This window comes from Cyprinus carpio, chromosome A16, assembly GCF_018340385.1.
Source record: "Cyprinus carpio isolate SPL01 chromosome A16, ASM1834038v1, whole genome shotgun sequence".
NCBI classification, from domain to species: Eukaryota; Metazoa; Chordata; class Actinopteri; order Cypriniformes; family Cyprinidae; genus Cyprinus; species Cyprinus carpio.
Genome location: NC_056587.1, coordinates 8570112 through 8589786, shown reverse-complemented (window position 1 = coordinate 8589786; position 19675 = coordinate 8570112). Strand labels below are relative to the sequence as shown.

At 37.8% G+C, this 19675-nt stretch overlaps 1 protein-coding gene across 6 annotated transcripts; it reads left to right on the top strand.

The window, feature by feature from the left end:
* Positions 1–209: 209 nt before the first annotated feature.
* LOC122134554 (kelch domain-containing protein 1-like) lies at positions 210–6280 on the top strand. 6 transcript variants are annotated; one of them, XM_042772419.1, is made up of 9 exons: positions 210–287; positions 603–737; positions 1066–1136; positions 1383–1500; positions 2209–2321; positions 2565–2649; positions 2757–2855; positions 3413–3487; positions 6207–6280. In XM_042772419.1, exons 2-9 carry the CDS (start codon positions 621–623, stop codon positions 6267–6269), a joined length of 741 nt encoding a protein of 246 aa, XP_042628353.1. In that variant the 5' UTR covers positions 210–287; positions 603–620; the 3' UTR covers positions 6270–6280. The 6 variants fall into 6 exon arrangements, with proteins under 6 accessions (XP_042628353.1, XP_042628352.1, XP_042628351.1 ...); XM_042772418.1 differs by having other exon boundaries at positions 213–287; positions 592–737; XM_042772417.1 differs by having other exon boundaries at positions 239–445.
* The last annotated feature ends 13395 nt before the right edge of the window (positions 6281–19675 follow it).

Sequence of the window (19675 nt, the reverse complement as noted above, 5' to 3'; positions counted from 1 at the left end):
AATACACATCCACCGAATGAATAAAAGTCAATTCGGCTTGCCATAGACTTGCGTTCACTAGTCAATTACTTTAAGAAATATGAAATATAAACGGTACTTTCTGCTTGCGAATATATTCACAAGCAGAAAATACCGTTTATATTTCATAATTTTTAAAAATATAATACCAGCTAGTGAACGCAGATATCACGTCAGTTGGTGCTTTCAGAATCGGCGAATCTGCTGCGGTCGTTCCATCACATCTGGAGCAGAGACCTGAACCAGGAAGTTGGTCACCAGATAACACGGTAACCAGTTTAATCGTAACACCGATTTTATGCTAAGGCACTGCACTAGTAAATATCACACATTTCACAGCCCGGAGCAATTTGTCGACTATATGCTTTAAACGACAGCGTGGTTCAATGGACTATATCTACGCCATACGCTGCAACCTGCGGAAAGAGTTAGTGAACTAACGTTACCTCTGTCATTTTCAAGTTGGTTTTAGAGTCCAGCCCCCAACTTCAACCCAGTATCTTTGTTCTGTTTCCTGTTTGCATACCCAGTCTTCTTAGTGTAAACAACGGGAGCTGATGTCTATGCTTTCAGCTGCTGAGCAGCAGCTGAGCGCTTCAGTAATGGGGAGTATAGAAGAACCGGCGGTTGTCACAGCGCAGCGTTCACCGGTTCCACCGCGGAGCGACCACATCTCCTTCCTGGAGGGACACAACCTGTATGTCTGGGGGGGCTGCCAGGTGAGCTCTACAGTAAAATATTACATCGCGAAGCGAATATTTTCCATCCACTTAAACTTGAAAAAGTGAGTAGAACTATCGAAATAGGTGAGTGTTGCTGAGTATTAGTAGTTTGTCTGGTTGGGATTAGAGAACTTTGTTTTGTTCTTGTTTGGATTACAGAGAAAATTTAAAGAAAAAAGTGCTGATTTAATTTTTATTTTATGTATTATTTATTTATTTATTTATTTTAGTGTGGATGGACAACAAGTGTAAACTGAGAGTTAAGTGTAGTTTGTCTGGTTGGGATTAGAGAACTTGATGTTTTGTTGTTGTTTTTTTGTTTTAGTGTGTGGATGGACAAGAAACATTTTTGCCCAGTGATGAGATCTGGCTTTATGACATGGAGAGTGGAGTTTGGTGAGATGCCATGTTTTATTTAAGAACAACTTGGGTCTAATTGTTTTACCAAGGAATTATATTTCTAAAGTAGCTGACATCCCTAGCAATAGGTGTTCCTTCTGCGAACTGCACTTTCGTGGCATATATTAAGTGTTTTGTTTATTCCACCTGCTGTTCTTTATTGCATTAGTTACCTGAGACTACCATTGCCAACCCCAAACAACATTTTCCCCTGAGTTTCAATTGCATGTCTGTGTGTGGCAGGTCTCTGAGACATATGGGCGGAGAGGTTCCTCCTGTTCTTTCACAGGCTTGTGGTGCATATCTTCAGGGCATGCTTTACATTTTTGGGGGATGTGACATCAATGGCCACACCAACACGGTGAGCTGCTTTAGGAATGATATCATCATAAAGCATCACATCTCCAAGTACACACTCATAGGCAGATTAACAGGTTTTTCCAGTATGCGTCCAACATAATCGCATATATTGTCTGTAACCTGATAGGGAATGTGATACTGTGATAATGTGCTTTGAATGTACCAACATTTCCCTCATGTTGAGAAAAGACTGTGGAAAACTGTGTTCAACTCAGTGAGATTTTGTTTTGCAAATGTAGATATCCACCACAAAGAGTTTTTGCTCTGTGCACACTATAGGTAGTTGGATATACTGAAGTGTAATTCAAGGTTTTATTATTCTAAGCAAATATGACTGAACAAAGCCTCTGTTGAAAGGAAACTCCATCTCCCAAAAATTTCTGTGCCACTGACATACAGAGAGAACTTCTCTGCAACTGACATACAGAGAGAACAAAGACATAATATCATTACACTTTCCTCCATACAAATCTTATTTTATAAAGCTTTTATTATTATTATTATTATTATTATTCCAGCTTTTTGATCCTCCAACATCCTAGCATTTCAGACACATCCACCTAAAATGCAATCAAAATACCCTGCAGAAGGTTTAGGAAATGTGAAAAACAGGTTTTTGGGCTTCTGTTTTTAAGCTGCTGGTAGCATTTCTGTGGGGAATAAATTCTCACTGCTTCTATTTAAGACTATGTTGCTGGTGTTATGACAGATGTATTGTGTTGACCTGTCGGGTGTGGAATATAGCTGGAGAAAAGTGACAGACACAGTGGGAGGGACACCCTCTCCTAGGGTCAGACATTCCTGCTGGGTCTACAAAAACAGGTAAGGAAAAACAAGCTTACTGCACTGTCTATACAGATATACAGTGGTTGCATAATGTCCTCCTCAGATTTTTATAGTATGAATACAGTGTCTAAATTAAAGGACCATGTTTTTGAAACAGCAAATTGAGTTGCAGGTCTGTTAGTGCCATGTACAGTAATACTAATGATGCATATAATTGCTACATAATAAGAAGCTGTTGCTATCATGTCACAGTTTTATAACAGCTGGTGTCATTCATAGGCTCATCTACTTTGGTGGATACGGCTGCAAAACAGTCAGAGAGGTCAACAACTCCAAGAGCTTTATGGTTGACGAGACTAGCTGGGTGAGCAGAAAGATCTTGGGTGAAAAATGTACAGCTACAGTTGTTCAGAAGTAGAACTAGATAAACTGGTCTTCATTTAGAATTTCTTTTTTTTTTTTTTTTCACAGACAACAATTGGGTCAGATTTTTTCCAGTTTTGGGGTTGGAATAATGAGGTGCATATGTTTGAACCTGTGTCAGCCACATGGACTGAACCACAAACCCAGGTAAAAGAGCAAGGATTTACTAAGGGAAAAAAAATAGGATATTGCTAATGTTTTTTTTTTTTGTTTGTTTGTTTTTTTTTACCCATAAAAGATGACAGTATACATTATATTTAGGGCTGTCAAATGATTAATCACGATTAATCACATCCAAAATAAAAGTTTTGTTTACATAATATATGTATGTGTACAGGGTATATTTATTATGTATATATAAATACACACACATAAATTATATATTTAGAAAATATTTACATGTATATACATTTATATATTTATATTCTTATATTTTATATTATATATAAATATATTTAATATATAAACATAACATATTCTTCTTAAATATATACATGCATGTGTGTGTATTTATATATACATAATAAATATACACAGTATACACACATATATTATGTAAACAAAACTTTTATTTTGGATGTGATTAATCGTGATTAATCATTTGACAGCCCTAATTATATTATATACAGTATATACAGTATATACTGCATTATATGCAGTATATAGAGTCTTGTTTGCCTGCTGTCTGATTTCACTTCTTGCAGGGCCAGCCTCCAGAGCCCCGGTCCTCACATGCCAGTACTACTTTAGGTCATAAGGGCTATATCTGTGGAGGCCTGGTAAGCCATTTAAACTTTGATCTTTCTAAAATTATATTTTCAGTTTTATTAGGTAGACCCTGGTGCAGAGGTGATATCAGTTACAGTGTTATTTATATACTATTATACTATTTATAATATTTGTATTAACTTTATATATTTCAATTTTATTTGTACTAAATTTATATGCTTTTTATATGCTAGATTTAGCTTTCTTTTTTCTTTAATTTTATTTTTTTAGTAACTTTAGTATTTTAAACATTACCATTAGTTGCCATTTCTAATTTTGCTTTTCATCTAATATTTTAGCTTCATTTCAGCTTTATTTGAATTAATTTGATGAAAATAATTTTATTAGTTTTAGTTAACAATAACCCACACTGATCAGTAATTGTTCAAAAATGTGTGTTTTACATTTATAGAAATAATTATTTCAAAAATATGTTTATTTTTATGGGGAGCTGCCATGTTGAGATCACTTGACCAGCTGAATACTAATAACTTTATGCCAGTAACCCCCATTTATTAATCATTTTTAATTACTATACTACTTTTCATAATCATTTTAAACAACTTTTATAGTGCATTATACATAAAGGCTTTAAGTAAAGTGTTACCAAAAGCTGTTTTACAATGGCATCAACTGAAAACTTGCTTTTGCATGGTGGGCACTAGGTGTCACTATAACTCTAAAAGGTCTATTGGCCTACAAAACATGAAAAAAAAAATTACAGATTTTTTTTTTGGTCCTAAATGACACTATACACTATACCAAGGGGTTCTCAACTCTGGCCCTCGAGATCCATTTTCCTGCAGAGTTTAGCTCCAACCTTGATCAAACTCACCTGCCTGTAATGTTCTAGTAATCCTAAAGACCTTAATTAGCTTGTTCAGGTGTGTTTGATTGGGGTTGGAGCTAAACTCTGCAGGAAAATGGACTTCAAGCAAACCCACTAGAAGGCAAGCCTGCAACCTTTAGCCAAAAAAAAAGCATAACAGTTAGGCTAACACTTCTGGTTTGCCAGTACGTGGGAAAGGAGACCAGAGGCTGTTTTTTTTTCTAAATGGATGTCAATGGAGAAGAGGCTTCAAAACATTGAATAAACAGGTTTTTAGAGGAAACCGCTTAACATTTAATAAATCAACAGCCTAGTCAGCTAATCTCCAACATTTTTTGTACCAGTGCTTCTCAAACCTGTCCTGGAGGACCCCCTGCCCTGCATCTTTTGTATGTCTCCCTTATCTAACAAACTTGATTCCACTCATCCACTCATTAGTAGAGACTGCAAGAACTAAACTGGGTGTGTCTGATTAGGGAGACATACAAAATGTACAGGGCAGGGGGTCCTCCAGGACAGGTTTAGGAAGCACTGTTTTATACTAAGCAGTACTTTTGGATTTAACTATTTTTAAAGTTTACACAGAAAAAAATGATGTTTTATAAGAGAATTCACTTTTTTGCGACTGGTGGGATACAGCTTATGGCACTTCTCATTTATTCCTATGGTTTCTGTAAATGGCGATTAAGTGTTGCACACCTCTGAAATTCAGTGATGTCAAGGCTGTAATGTGATTGGTTATTAAGGCACACGTGATCCAAGTTGACCGTTACACTTTCTCCAATAGTAAGTAATACAGACCCTCTCATTTCCCTACAGTAGACAATCTCTGACCTTGAGGGCCAGAGTTGAGAAGCCCTGCACTATGCTCTTATATAGTGCAGCATCGGTTCTGAAGAGCCACAGTCCTGCAGAGATTCACTCCAACCATAATCAAACACACCTGAACAAGCTAATCAATGTCTAAGGGTTACAAGAAAGCTACAGGCAGCTGAGTTTTTATCAAGGTTGGATCAAAACTCTGCAGGAATGTGGCTTTCGAGGACCCCGCCACCTCCAGGATGTAACTAAAGCTTTGACTTCATGCACTCAATTGTGATTAAGTAAATTGGGACACACCTATAGAGTATGCCTTTAAAACAGGCAACGTGCACCACAGGATACATATTCTGTAGTGTCAAATTCTCTCTGAGGTGTGGGGACGGGGGTGTTTGGGGATTATAAATGACATCTAGCGGAGGGGATCCCCCTCAGTAGAAATCGCATTCCAGGGCCGGGGCCCTTAGGGAAGATCCTTGTCTGGGGGGCCCCCTGTGCACAGTCCAATTTGTTTATTTTGTGTTAAAAATTTGTGCAAATGTTAATATTTGCATTTAAAAACTGATACATTTAGTTGACTACAATTCCATGTTGTTACATAAATTACATTATATGATTGATTAGAAATGGAGCTAAACCATGCAGAACGGTGGACCTCAAGGGATGTAATTGCACACCCTTGAAGACGAGACAGTTCAGCGACGTAAAAATACAAGAAATGTCTATGCCTCAATTTTAGGACACTTAACACGTCATACATGCAGCATATTTTGAATATTACATATTTGTTTGAATCAACATGCAATGACTTTGGCTGTTTTTATACCCTAATAGGGCAACGTATCCTGGAAGATACAACTCATTTAATCCATAATATACCAAATATTTCAAAACTCCTTTGAATATGTTTTACTTAAGTCTAGATGATATTAAAAAGTGACATTAAATTATTATTTTTTAATTATTTTTTATCAACTCTTGCTTGTTTTAGGGTTAAGCTCTGGTTATTATACCAAAAATACAATAGTATATAAAGTTTATTTTTCCTCATGAAATACTGAAAATTATGTCTGTAATTACAGGAAATGCAGATGATAGACATTCATTGTTTAGATCTGGTAACATGGACGTGGACACAAATGTAAGTAATGTTTTTTTCTCTGAGTGGCCCGAAGAGCACAATATCAAAGTTGAACAATCTACATGAAGTGCTTCTGCTCTTTAAACACAAAGTGTTTCCTGCACAGAAAAGGAGCATGCCTGCCATGAAAAAGTAAATATGTTAACATAGTAGCACTCTCATAACTTCATTATATTAAACTATATCTGTATATTTGCTAAAGTAAATGTTCCCATAGTGCTATACAGTTGTTTTGGGTGGTTTAGCACACACATTCTCAAACAGGTTGTATCATCTGTATATGTATGAGTTAAAATTCAGAAGGTTAATAATTATTATTATTATTATTTTTTTTTATAAATGTGTGGTATATGATATTTATGCAAAGGCCTTTTAGTGCTGTGTTAGGTTTCTTTTTCCTAAGAATGCAAGCCAAATTTAGGGAGACGCCACCACACATCCACTTGCTCAACAAAACACATTCTATTTAACTATAAAAATAAACGCGCAATGTTTAGTAATCAAGGTAGATGATAGTCAGTATGTCAGCAAGTGCTTGTAAGCAGTATAAATAACAACAGTCCAAACGAACAACAAATAATCAAAACACAAAAGTCCAATCTAGATGAAGATGAATCAAAACGGGAACTCCTTCAGTGTGGCAGGGATCTCCCATAACCTCCATATCCCTGAGCGCTCCAGCAGTCTCATGAGCAGACACAGATGCCAACAAGAAGCAAATAGTCCCCAGATTCTATTGTTCGTCCCTTTTAAAGCACGTTGATTTAGTCAACAAACACAGAGTGATTCGCTGAGACATCACACACCCCCTAAAAAGTTCCTGCATCCCATAAGGAGCCGTAAAACACCAAATAAAATCAAAAAGTTCAGTAGTGTTCTCACAGTCATCTGAATTCTCCCAATCTTCTTCCAAACCCTCTGCAATCTGGATCCTGAATCCAAATTAAGACAACAAAGAAAGCAAAGTAATAACAGAATTAACAATTCCAACACAACAGTACATTATTCGCTATGGTCAGGAACAAGACTTAAATTATAAGGCTGTAAAAATAGAATCCAATGCATTAATCGCTGACTTGGTGACTGTAAAGAATGCAAAAAGGTTAGAGGGTTATGATCAGAATAAACTTCTAAAGGCAATCCTCCACCCACAATATACATCAAAGTACTGAAGAGCCCAAATTGATGCTAATGCTTCTTTCTCAGGTACAGAGTAGTTCTTTTCACTCCGTAACAAATGTTTTGTTCCCAGGTATCACTGAATACAATCACATCATCCAATTAAAGCTGCAAGCAGCATTGAAAGGGCCCTGTGAGTGATTTTCTTTCTAATGTTTTATTTGCATTATCAACACAAATGTCAACAGCACCTATATGAGGCTGCTTTAGAGGAATAGTTCACCCAAAAGTTCTGTTGTTTTTTATAAACCTGTATGAGTTTCCTTCTGCTGTTAAATGCAAAAGTATATATCCGGCCTGCATCCCCCCCCATTTCTAGAGAGGAAGTCGGCCACAGGCATCTGGGCCCCTGGCCTGTGGACCACCTTGAACTTAAAAGGCTGTAACGCTAGATACCAGCGGGTGATCCGCGCATTGGTATCCTTCATGTGGTGGAGCCACTGGAGGGGCGCGTTGTCCGAACAGAGAGTGAACTCCTGTCCCAAGAGGTAAAAACGAAGGGTGAGGACAGCCCACCGAATAGCTAAACATTCTTTTTCAATGGTGCTGTATCTGGTCTCTCTCTTTTCTGAGAGCTTTTGACTCCGATACAGCACTGGCTGTTCCCCCACTCCGACCACCTGGGACAGGACCGCACCTAGCCACCCTGTCCGATGCATCCGTCTGCAGCAAAAAAGGGAGATCAAAATTAGGAGAATGTAGGAGCAGCCCGCCACACAGGGCAGCCTTTACCTTGGTTAGGGCCTGTTGGCACAGCTCCGTCCACTGGAACGGGTCTTGTGCTTCCTTTTTAGTGTGATCAGTCAGCGGGCTAGTGAGCTCCGAATAATTAGGAATAAACCTTCTATAATACCCCTCCAGCCCCAGGAACTGTCTCACCTCCTTTTTGGTCTTGGGACTCGGGCAAGCCGCAATCACAGCAGTCTTATCAATTTGGGGACAATCTGCCCATGTCCCAAGTGGAAGCCCAGATACTGTACCTCCACACGCCTAATTGCACATTTCCGCGGGTTCACCGTGAGTCCAGCCACCCTTAGTGATCACAGGACAGCACGCAGATGTTCCATGTGCCGCTGCCAATCATTACTGTGTATAATGATGCCGACAAGCTAGCGCGTATGCCGCTGCCTATGTGGCCACAGGATCTTGTCCATAAGACGCTGAAAGGTGGCAGGAGCCGTATTCTCGAAGAGAATCAGTGGGATGTGGGCGGGGGAGGGTTTGGCCACGACTGAGGTGACCTCCCGGCCAAGCAAGCTCCGGAAGACCCTCGGCCGGTCTTCCATGCATGCTCCAGCTTGATGTCCATCAGCGCCTGATGTTGTGTTTGGTGAAGCCCGGCGAGTGACTTCACAAGCTCTTCAAAGCAGCATTGGTTGGGCTGGCTGCATGGTGGGCGTCCCGGGTTTCGGCACCAGTGTAATACGGTTCAAAATAAGATGGAGTCTGGAGGAAGGTGGAGAAGCTCATAGCCCAAGTTGCTTGAAGTCCAGTGTAAAGTTTCCACAGTCTGTGATGATTCGAGGTGCAATGTCATCTGCTGGTGTTGGTCCATTGTGTTTTTTGAAAACCAAAGTCACTGCACCCGTTTACCAAGAAATTTTGGAGCACTTCAGGCTTCCATATGCTGACCAGCTTTTTGAAGATGCTGATTTCATTTTCCAGCAGTATTTCGCACCTGCCCACACTGCCAACAGCACCAAAAGTTGGTTACATGATCATGGTGTTGGTTGTGCTTGACTGGCCAGCAAATTCACCAGACCTGAAGCCCATAGAGAATCTATGGGTATTGTCAAGAGGAAAATGAGAAACAAGAGACCAAAAAATGCAGATGAGCTGAAGGCCACTGTCAAAGAAACCTGGGCTTCCATACCACCTCAGCAGTGCCACAAACTGACATTCACCTCCATGCCACGCTGAATTGAGGCAGTAATTAAAGCAAAAAGGAGCCCCTACCAAGTATTGAGTACATGCACAGTAAGGCCAACAAATCACTTTTTTTTTCTTATGAAGTATTCTAATTTGTTGAGTAGTGAATTGGTGGGTTTTTGTTAAATGTGAGCAAAATCATCACAATTAAAAGAACCCAAAGACTTAAAATACTTTAGTCTGTGTGCACTAAATTTATTTAATACATGAGTTTCACAATTTGAGTTGAATTACTGAAATAATTGATTTTTTTATTAATAAAATTTCAGGAGGAGCATGCGCAGATAATTAACACGGCCCAAGTCACTCATCATTAATTACCCACACTCTATCCAAGTCAGGACGAGAGAACCTCTATAAATAATCAAAGCAGCCTTACTTTCATTATCTCTTATCTTTTGCAGCATCCCTCCACCACCCCGACTCCTCACCTTCAGCCTAGTTCCTACCCCAGCATAGGGAGGGACATTCAGGGGGTGTGCTTGTGGGTCCGTGCTGAAAGCTCGGAGCCCTCTCCCCAATAGCACGCTAAATACGCATAACCTTATCTCTGTTCATTATCTGTAAGTGTGAACTCGTGAAATGGAACTATTCCACGACTTCTAATTTATTGAGATGCACCTGTTACATTCAAATTGAGATATAGCTTACACTTCAAAAGTCTGTGGTTTAATTGATTAAATATGAGCACAGCAAGTTGCAAAATCAGGTGCTGTGCTGCGTTGTTTACTGCGGTTACCATGGAAATGGCTATATTCCTGGCGCAAAGCAAAAAACAATTAAGAGAGAATGAATTTGCATTTTTCAGTAAGCCCTTTCCTGCTTTTTTTTTTAGTCCAAAGCCAAAACAACACTTATTTTTACGCAGAAAACATGCAATTTGATATACACGCAGTTTTAAAGGGGTCATATGATGCTGCTAAAAAGAACATTATTATGTGTATTTAATGTAATGCAATTTTTATGCGGTTTAACCCTGTAATACCCAAATATAGAAAAAAATTAGCAAAAATTTTTTTGACCTCTCAGATATTGTTTTAGGAGGCTTCTGATGTAGAATTTAAAGATTTTTCAATTTTTTTATATTTTTTTTATATTTAGTAAGTTTTAGGGAAATGTTGTAATATTGCAACGTTGGCCCTAGTTAGGAGCAGAATTTCTGTATTTGTACTCACTTTGTCTGAACAGATATACAGAGCATTTAAGCATTCATTTGCAGGGTTGATAAGCATTTATTAATAAAAATATTGAAAAAGTTTGTATTCATAAAACTTTTTTCTTCTATCACTTTCAATGTGGTTTGAATGAAGTCTGTGTTTACTTGCAGTGATAGTCCCTAAGACAGTTCTTTTCATCCGAGAGAAGCACAGGCGAACATTGCACTTGCTACACAGTGTGTTTGTGTATCCATTATTGCAGTGTCTGCAGCGTCCTCTTTTCGTCTTTACTGGGAAATGTGCAATCATGTCTTTGCGTACATCTTATTGGGGGTGGTCCAATGACCTCTTGGCTGGAGGACTCACATCTGTTGAGGATGGTCTCTTCTGAGGATCCAAAGGGCCTCCCTGATGTCACCTTCTGTGTGCATGTGTTTGTCTTCCCTGAAGATGGTCGTTCTCTCTTGGGTGTTGTGTTGTGTTGTGTTGTGTTGTGTTGTGTTGTGTGTGTGTGTGTGTGTGTGTGTGTGTGTGTGTTCACCAGGATGAGAGAGGTTGCAAGTTGTGCATGAAACTGTCTCCTGTTCAGTATCTCTTTCTTAGTCATCTTCAGAGCTTTACAAGTCCCACTTGTAGAGGAGCCAGGCGTTAATCACAGCAAGGATGATGGTGTGCCAGATGTAAATGTACCAGCGGCGGGATTTCATGGGGAAATGGCAGTAAATGAGTCCAACAAATCCACACCGCTCCTATGTTGTTAGTTGTAGGTACCAACAATGTAAGGCCTCTCAACATCAATGATGGGTTGGGTGGCTTTGTCCCAGTGCTGAATCTTCTGCACAGGTTTCTGGTCCAGCAAAGGATGACACAAAGTGTGCGTCCACTCTGTTGTCATACCAATTTGACAGTGCAGATGTTGTGGTTCCCCTCGCCTCGGACATCAAATCCTTCCTCTCCCCCTTTTCTTCAAGCTCTTTTATCTTCAAGGATTGCAGTTGGGTAGCTAACCTGGCTCGCTGTTTCCACATAATGGATTCCATGCTCAAGGAGCTTGACTACCAATGGGACACTGGTGAAGTAGTTGTCTATGTAGATCTTGTAGCAGGGTCACTGTATACAGTAGTGTAACAGAGTTGCTGGTGCTGGTGACTTCCCCCCAAATGAATCCCAAAAATGCTATGGACTTAAGGCCCGTATCACACCAAGAAACGATAACTATAAAGAGAACTATAATGATAACACTAATTAGAGTTCCCCACCAGCGAACGCTATCGTGAGGGTTATTCTCAAGCGCTCACGATCGGCTGGCGCTTTAAATTCTCGAGCGCGTTACAACAGGAGGAGTTCTTGATTGGCTGTCAATTTTTTTATCGTTCATCACTGCAAAAAAATCGTTTTGAGAAAAGTGATTCAAACGATATTCGTGTTTCCTTTGACTTTATCTTTATAGTTGTGGTGGTGGACGCTGCGGTTCGTTAATACTGAAAAACGATTTTTAGAACTAGATCTGTATCTTTAACTTTATAGTTCATCGGCCTTGGTGTGAAAGGACATTTGATAGTTGATTACAACTTTTGAATCATAATGTCTCTCAGTCTTCTGCCAATAACACAGTTTGTTGCACGGGGTGTTGGTTCGTTTTAGCTTTAAAGAGCAAAGTTAGACAGAGAAAGGTTTCAAGTGATCTGCTTCCCGGCATCAAAATAAAGAAAAAAAAAAAACAAAAAAAAAAAAAAAGGACAAAGCCTAAATTTGCGGGTCTGGTAAAGTGGTACATTAAGGCATCTCATTAACATACTCAGATTACTTGCAGATACAATCTAATATGTTTTGTAGTTCCAAAAAAAAAGAAAAAAACAAAAGAGCGCTTAGTATTTTTAATGTTTAAATAGTTAATTCTTAAATGTTATGGAAGTGCTTTAACAAATCACATCCTTTCACGTCAACAAAATTGCTTTATACCATATTTCAGGCGTGGCCTCCTAGTACTTTTCATAGTGAAGAACATGAAAATTTCTGCTCTTTCAGGAAAGCCAAATCACGTTCGTATCCCTGACCTGAAAGTCTTAAACTACTTATATAATTCTACTTTAAAACAAACTTTACGTCCTTTTAAATTCATTTAAAGCGTAGAAGTAAGAAATAAATACATTGCTTTTCTTTGATAACTGACTTTTAACTTCCGCTGATTTAACTGCTTCTCTCAAAGGGTATTTTCTGTACACTGTCTTGTTGCTAGCGCTTGAACACAACTTTAGACTGTGGAGTTTTATCCAACAAAGGTCTAAGCAAGCTGCACGACACTGACAACGTATGCGGTTAGAGTACGTATGCACCACAACGCAGCACGTCTCAAAACACAGTAAACAGAATAGCGGTTTCCTAGCAACGACAACTGCGCTAAACACTAATGAGACAAGAAATAAATCACTTAACGATCTGCTTTTACGTGCCTCTGAGTTAACTCTTCTCTCAAAGGGTTTTTTCTGTATCGACGGTCTTGTCGCTAGCGGCTTGAGAGCACACTTCTTCTGTTTATCACAACAAAGGTCTAAGCAAGTCGCAGAGACACTGACAACGTATGCGCATAGAAGTACGAGACCAAAACGCAGCACGTTCTCAACATATATATTATATATATAGATATATATATATATATATCTATTATTCTATATATCTTAGTATATTATTGATATATATATATAAGTTCAATCATCAAAATATCATATATATATCAATATAAATTTTTTATTGATTTGTGGTTCTCTTTCAGATGTGTCAAATATTGATACTATGTTCGTTGCTCGCCCCTTCCCTGTTTGTTTTGTTTGAATGAGATGTTTATTTTGTAATATAAAAGACCATAAAAATATGAATCACAAAAAAAATAATGGGGGACCCAATTCAAATGCCCTTCTCGCCAGTCCCGAAGAACCACGCCATGGGGATGTTTAGTTTTGTTTTCTCTCTGTCACTCCACAAGTGGTTAATTTCCAGACTTCAGCTGAATCTTGTCCCTGGTACCATCACTTAGGCCATTTTGCATTTTTTTAGATGTGCTCCACGGATTGGTTGAATGGGGTCAGAAATGGGCCAAGGGTTGGACTGTGGTGGATGTGGTAAACTCTTCATTTGGAAATCGTGGTGAGAAATAGTCGCACCATCATTGTAGGATGGCTGGTGTGAATTGAAGTAAGCTGCTTAGTTGCAGCCCTTAACATGCACCACCCAGCCAATGGTGAGTTGTAACCGATGTTAAGTGTGGGCTAGTCGGATCTTCTTATTTTTAACTTCTTTAACCTGCCCCATTGTTTTGCAGGTATCCATTGCCCATTTTTCACCACCATCTTGGGCGAGGGGAACGCCCGATAATAGTTGGAGGCTTGTTTGTAAATGATAGTGCCATTTGATGCGACTGAAAGAAAACTCCGCTCTGCCTTTTTCTTTGTACACTTTGACATTGGCTTAGCAGCTTTTGTGCCGCTGCACCGAGAACGCTAAATTAATTAGATTTTGTAATCAAGTGGGCCACTCCAGGAGCCATTCGTCTGTGTCGCTGGAAGGAATACGTACATTTACTTAACAATTTCGATTTTTTAATATAGATTTATGCAAAGGGATGGCCACCTTGTACAGCGGTCCACCGGGAAAACTCCCGGTGTTCCAGAGTGGGCAGTCCGCCACTGTTTCAGATGATATGCTGTATTTGAGGTCGATGATGAGTGGCGAGCGTTTTGAGGTCATTGCAAGCTGGTACTGTATTACCATAGACTGGCCAGTAAGTGATCTGTCCGTCCCGGACTGCGTAACATTGCCTGTTTTTTTTTTTTTGTTTTGTGTGTTTGTTTGATTTGTGTTTCTGCGACTAAGCTGTTTAAAAACTAACTTGGGTCAACCAAGCCTCTTCTGGTCAACTAATGGCTTAGTCGACTATTATGTGGCTAGGTCCTACTATTTACACCAGCAGTGACAACCACAACTACAAATGTGCGGCTAAACGAGTATACACTAAAGTGAAGATTATTTCTTTTGCTGTCCTTCTCTAGTGTAGTAGTTTCATTCTATGATCCATCAATCGTGCATATGTGAAACATTTAAAGACATTGTAGGATTACAGACTTAGTGATGATCTTTTACTTTACACGGTTCACTCTTAAATTGGCAAACGACCGTTCTCATTTAATGTGACTGTTTTAGGCTAATATAGTTATTTAGTCTCAAAACTGTTTAATATAATGATTCATATAAAGTCATGTACAGTGTTACTCTTTTTGAAACCAGTGAAAAATCAGGCTGTTTCGCATCCACGGGGGACGGCACTCGTCACACACTGACTGCCATCTAAGATGAGACACACTCTTCCTGTGGGCGGCCTCAGTACTTCATGGGGTGGTTCTCAGTATGTTTTTGTCAAGAATTTTTAGAAACAAGTCATGTCTATAAATAAACGATCATATTTTTTGCAAACATTTCAGATTTAGTTGTTTAGGTGATGGGTGGGAATTTGACACTAACACAAGAGCCATGGACTTCGCGAAAGACCATGCATATAAAGACAAGCCGTCAGGTACACTACCCTTAGTATTGTGTGGAGTGCGGTATGAGCCAATTTGTGGGAGGAACATAATTACAATGGTGATTATGAGGATAAGGCTTGAAATTCCAGTGTATCTATGTCCTCCCTCAGGTTATGGCATTCTGCTGATAAGGGGAGAGATGGTGATTGTAGGCATTTTTGTGAGGAAGCCAAGACCTCCCTTGTGAATGGCATTCGGTATGTACAAAAAATAAGTGCTTAATCTGCAACAGGAGGGCTTGTATTTGTGATGTACTGCAGATTCATAAATACATTTAACATATTGCTCACTGGAATATTCAGAGACTAATTCTGTTTTAAAAAGACATAATCCCGTTTCACTTTCAAAAAAGAAACGCATGCAGATTAGATGTGGGAGTTTAGATTGTGAGCAGTAACTGCAACAGATTGTGTAACTCAAATAGCTCAGAGCTCTCTGCCAGACTCTTGTTAGATGGTGTCCATCCAAGATCATGGATTGGTTGTTGACCTATTGTCTGACAAGCACAGTCACTGACTGGTTTTTCCTCTGTAGGTTACAGTTATCAGGTTCTCCCTCTCAGAATCACTGTGCAGATGTGTCAATCTTTGTCTAAAATTTTTTTTTTTCCCATAAGAATTTTCATCGTTAAAAATGTCATATGTTATTAACAACAAAAAAACTTTTGAACAATTTATGCTTCTTTACAGCCTTGTTTTCCCCCTGTAAAAAAATAAAATGCCATTACCCTGATTTTTTCCCCCAATTTTTAATCTTTTTTTTGTAGATTATGTGAAGCTGCTGGGAAAAAACCCAATTTTCTGTCCAAGAGCAGGATCATGGTTCCCGGGCCAAGCTTCAAAGAAATTTGGCAAGAGGAACCCTTTTTCAGGGAAAATGCTAAAAATAGATGCAGGTTTTAAGTTCTAAAAGGGCCCTGATTTTTTTAAGAATATTTCTGTAAGGATTACACACCCCCAAAAAAAATTAAAACACAATTAGTAATTTTTAAATTTAAAACATGAGATTATTATTTAAATTTGAGGATTTTGTTTAAAAACCCTTTTTGAGTGATGTTAAAAAAAAAAAAAAAAAAAAAATTTTTAATAAATTTTTATTGGAGCCCAATGTATATGTACCCCTTTTGATGAAAAAAACTAAATGTCCCAATAAAATAAAAAAATAAGTTTGGGTAATGTTGGGAAAACCCAGAAAACTTACACTTTTCAACTTTATCACTTTATTATTCAATAAATGGACAAAGCTTTTGTTACAAAATAACAAGGAATGATTTCTTATTTTTTAAAATTTTTTATACTATTTTTTTTTTTTCCCTTCCCAAAAAACCCAAAAACCCCCAAAGTGAAAAATAGTGTATTTTACGAGGGAGTTTGAACTGTTTGCATGTTTGCCCATTTTAAGAGTTTGTACAAAGAATTGTCTGATGAATGTTGTTCATTCCTCAGTATGGCCCCCCAAAAATGGGGATTTCCCCCGCCGCGTTTGCAAAGTCATTTGCAGCTTTGACCGCCGAGTCGCTTTAACCACAAATTACAAAAACCCCAAAACACATTTTTGAAAAAGATGCCGCTTTTCCTCACCGATGGTTTCATTGAGCGGATTTGGGGAAAAGAAAGAAAAAAAACTGAGTTAAAATATTTAAAAAATTCACAAGAAAAGTTTTGTACTTTTGAAGTTATGTGCGCTTAGAACGAATCAAAAAGATAAGTCGCCTATGAGCCTGTGCTTATTTTCTCTAAGCGCCAGTATTTCACATATTTTAGATTTACACAAAAAAGGGGGCGTATTTTTTAATAATGTGAATTATGGTTATATTATTCTAAAAAAATGGGGTTTTCTTTGCATCAAAGCTTAAAAATGGTCTATTTTTGTTTGGCTAATGGTTTATAGCAAAAGCAAAATTCTCACATATTAATATTTTAATTTTTTTTTTAAAAATTTCCCTTTAAAAAAAACAGAATGCTTTTTTTCACGCACTACTTTGTTTTCGTTACCTGCCTTTATTTTTACAGATAACTTCTTGGGGAAATACAACGTCTGTACACTGTTTAAAAAATTGGGCGTTTTAAAATTATTTTTTTATTTTAGTAAACGGAGGCCTGTTAATTTCGCCCCATTATTTACCCCAAATTTAAAAAAAGAAACTAAATTAAACCGCAGATTTAATAATCATTTGAAACCTAAAGAATGGACGGATTAATAAAAATCCCGTTTAAACTCAAATTCTCTCACTATAATAAAAAATACCCAAAAAATGTAAAGGGTTTAAATTGCAACCCAATGATTTTAAAGGAGCCCTTCTTTTACTTTGCTTTCATATCTAGAATTGTAAGTCAAATTAAACAATAAATTAATAAAGTAGTCACAGCCGCATTCCCAATGCAGGTGTGTAAATATCAGAGTCATGCTTTGTGCGGCGCTTAGTGATAGCTGATGCGACGCGCGGGAGTCATTCTCTAACTTATTTTCTAACAGACTTATTAGCTTCATTTACAAAAGCTTGTTTGTCTTTATTTGGATATTGCATTGCATGTAAAATTATTTATTTTGTACTGCATATGCCGAAATTGTGAACTATTGTAGATTCAAGTATTTGGGCGAAATTCATTAAATTATCATGGCGGATAGGAGGCCCCCTCGGCCCGCACCTCACTCGATCATCAACTGTCCAAATTGACAATTTTTTTTACTGATACTCTGAATCAGAACTCTCAAAATTTGGGGTGTCTCACATACATAAGAGAATCTACTACAGAAAGCTTGAAATGTCTTCTTTAAAACTAATCAATTCAAAATGAAAGCTACTATGTAATCTGTAAAGGTTTTGCTTCTCTCTAAAGATCACGCCCATGTGGAGATAGCCAGCAACTGTGAAATTTCATCTAGCATGCCGATCAAGAAAACCAGTTTGTTTATTAATAAATAATTAAAAATGCCTCCTTTTTTTCCCAATTATTATAGGCTCTTCCTGATCTTTCTGCCTGTTCTTTTGTTGGCAAACTTACATGCATGTGTTTTTTGAGCTTGGAATATATTAAGGATCATAGGATTATAGATGTAAATTTAAATTAGCAAAACCTGTGAAATTAGTGTGAATAATGACAAATGAAGACAACTAGTACTAGAAAAATCTTACTGGGGCGCAACAGACCCTATGACATACCCTCTAAGAATCCCTCAGACGTCTCGTCTCCTGGTTAAAATTTTTAAAGCATTTTTACGCGTTTGCATAATTCTGCTTTCAGAACGGTCCGTAACGGAGAGATGCCTTAACACTGATTTTTCCTCTGAAACACAAAAACGAAAATTGAAATAAAATTGATATTTTAGGTTTTGAGAATGGCCAACCCTTCTATGCAGATATTCTTGCTTCTGGTTTGTGCATTGTAAATACAACAAAAACAAACAAACAAACAAAATATATATATAATTTCTCCAAAAACTCTGTTTTTTGTCAAGTCCGTAATGCATGTGTATTTCCCTAATCCAAAATAGCCTATAAAAAATGTTCATAGACGGATAAATTTACTGATGTCTGGACTCTGTTTGGGATTAGAAAAACATAAAAGATGGTTCAGTATATTGTTTATGAATAGGCTACATTCTGAGAGAATACAGATGCGCTATACAGTAGTCAACATTTGAAGTGGATCAAAACCTTTCTTCAACGTTATTCTAAAACCAAAGCGAAAGAAAAACCTGTTCTGCAAGTTTGAAACCCTCATAAGACACTGTGCATATGAAAGAGCAAGAGATTCACACCTTTATCTCGACCCCCACAAGCTATACAGAACTACCCCCCAACCCCCTCCAGCTGAACAGAACTCAGTCTGTTTGTTGGCTGTGAGGAACGGTGTTTGTCATGTACTGGGTTGAAACATGCCTGGACTCACACCAGCCGTACTTTTTTATTCATTATTTTCCGCGCCCTATTATTTTCACAAGACCATAATAATAACAAATTATCAATTGAATAATCAATCATTATTTTGTGAAAATCATTGTTATTTGTGAACGTAAGCATTTGAGGAAGGCTTTAGACCAATCGGAATCCTCCATCAGCTGCTCCCGCCTCACAGAGCGCTTCTCGCGCTCACTGACCCAGCTTCACCGTCACGGTTTGATTTTACTAAATCAGTTTTGAGCGAATACAACTCATTGATCATGACCAACATTTGCAAGGCAGAAAACATTCAGTCTACCTGAAGGAAGACGTATTTCATTGTAAATTAATGCTGTTAATAGAGAGTTAAAAAAAAAAAAAAAAAAACAGTGTAGCCTATTCTTAAACTTGGACCTCATTATATTGAAGTACAGATCCTAAAATTTCATAGACCTTCAGTTGTTATGCTTTAAAATCCCACACCATTTGTAATTTCACAGTATTTTTACATCCTAAATTACTACCCCAATTCTATAATGGTAAAATTTACTCATGCCGATGGCTTTTTTATTTATTTAATTATTATTATTTATTTATTTATTTTATTTATTTTTTTATTATTTTTTTGATAATTGTAGCCTATATTGTTGAAGCAAAACAAAAAAATCTGTTACATTTACGTTAC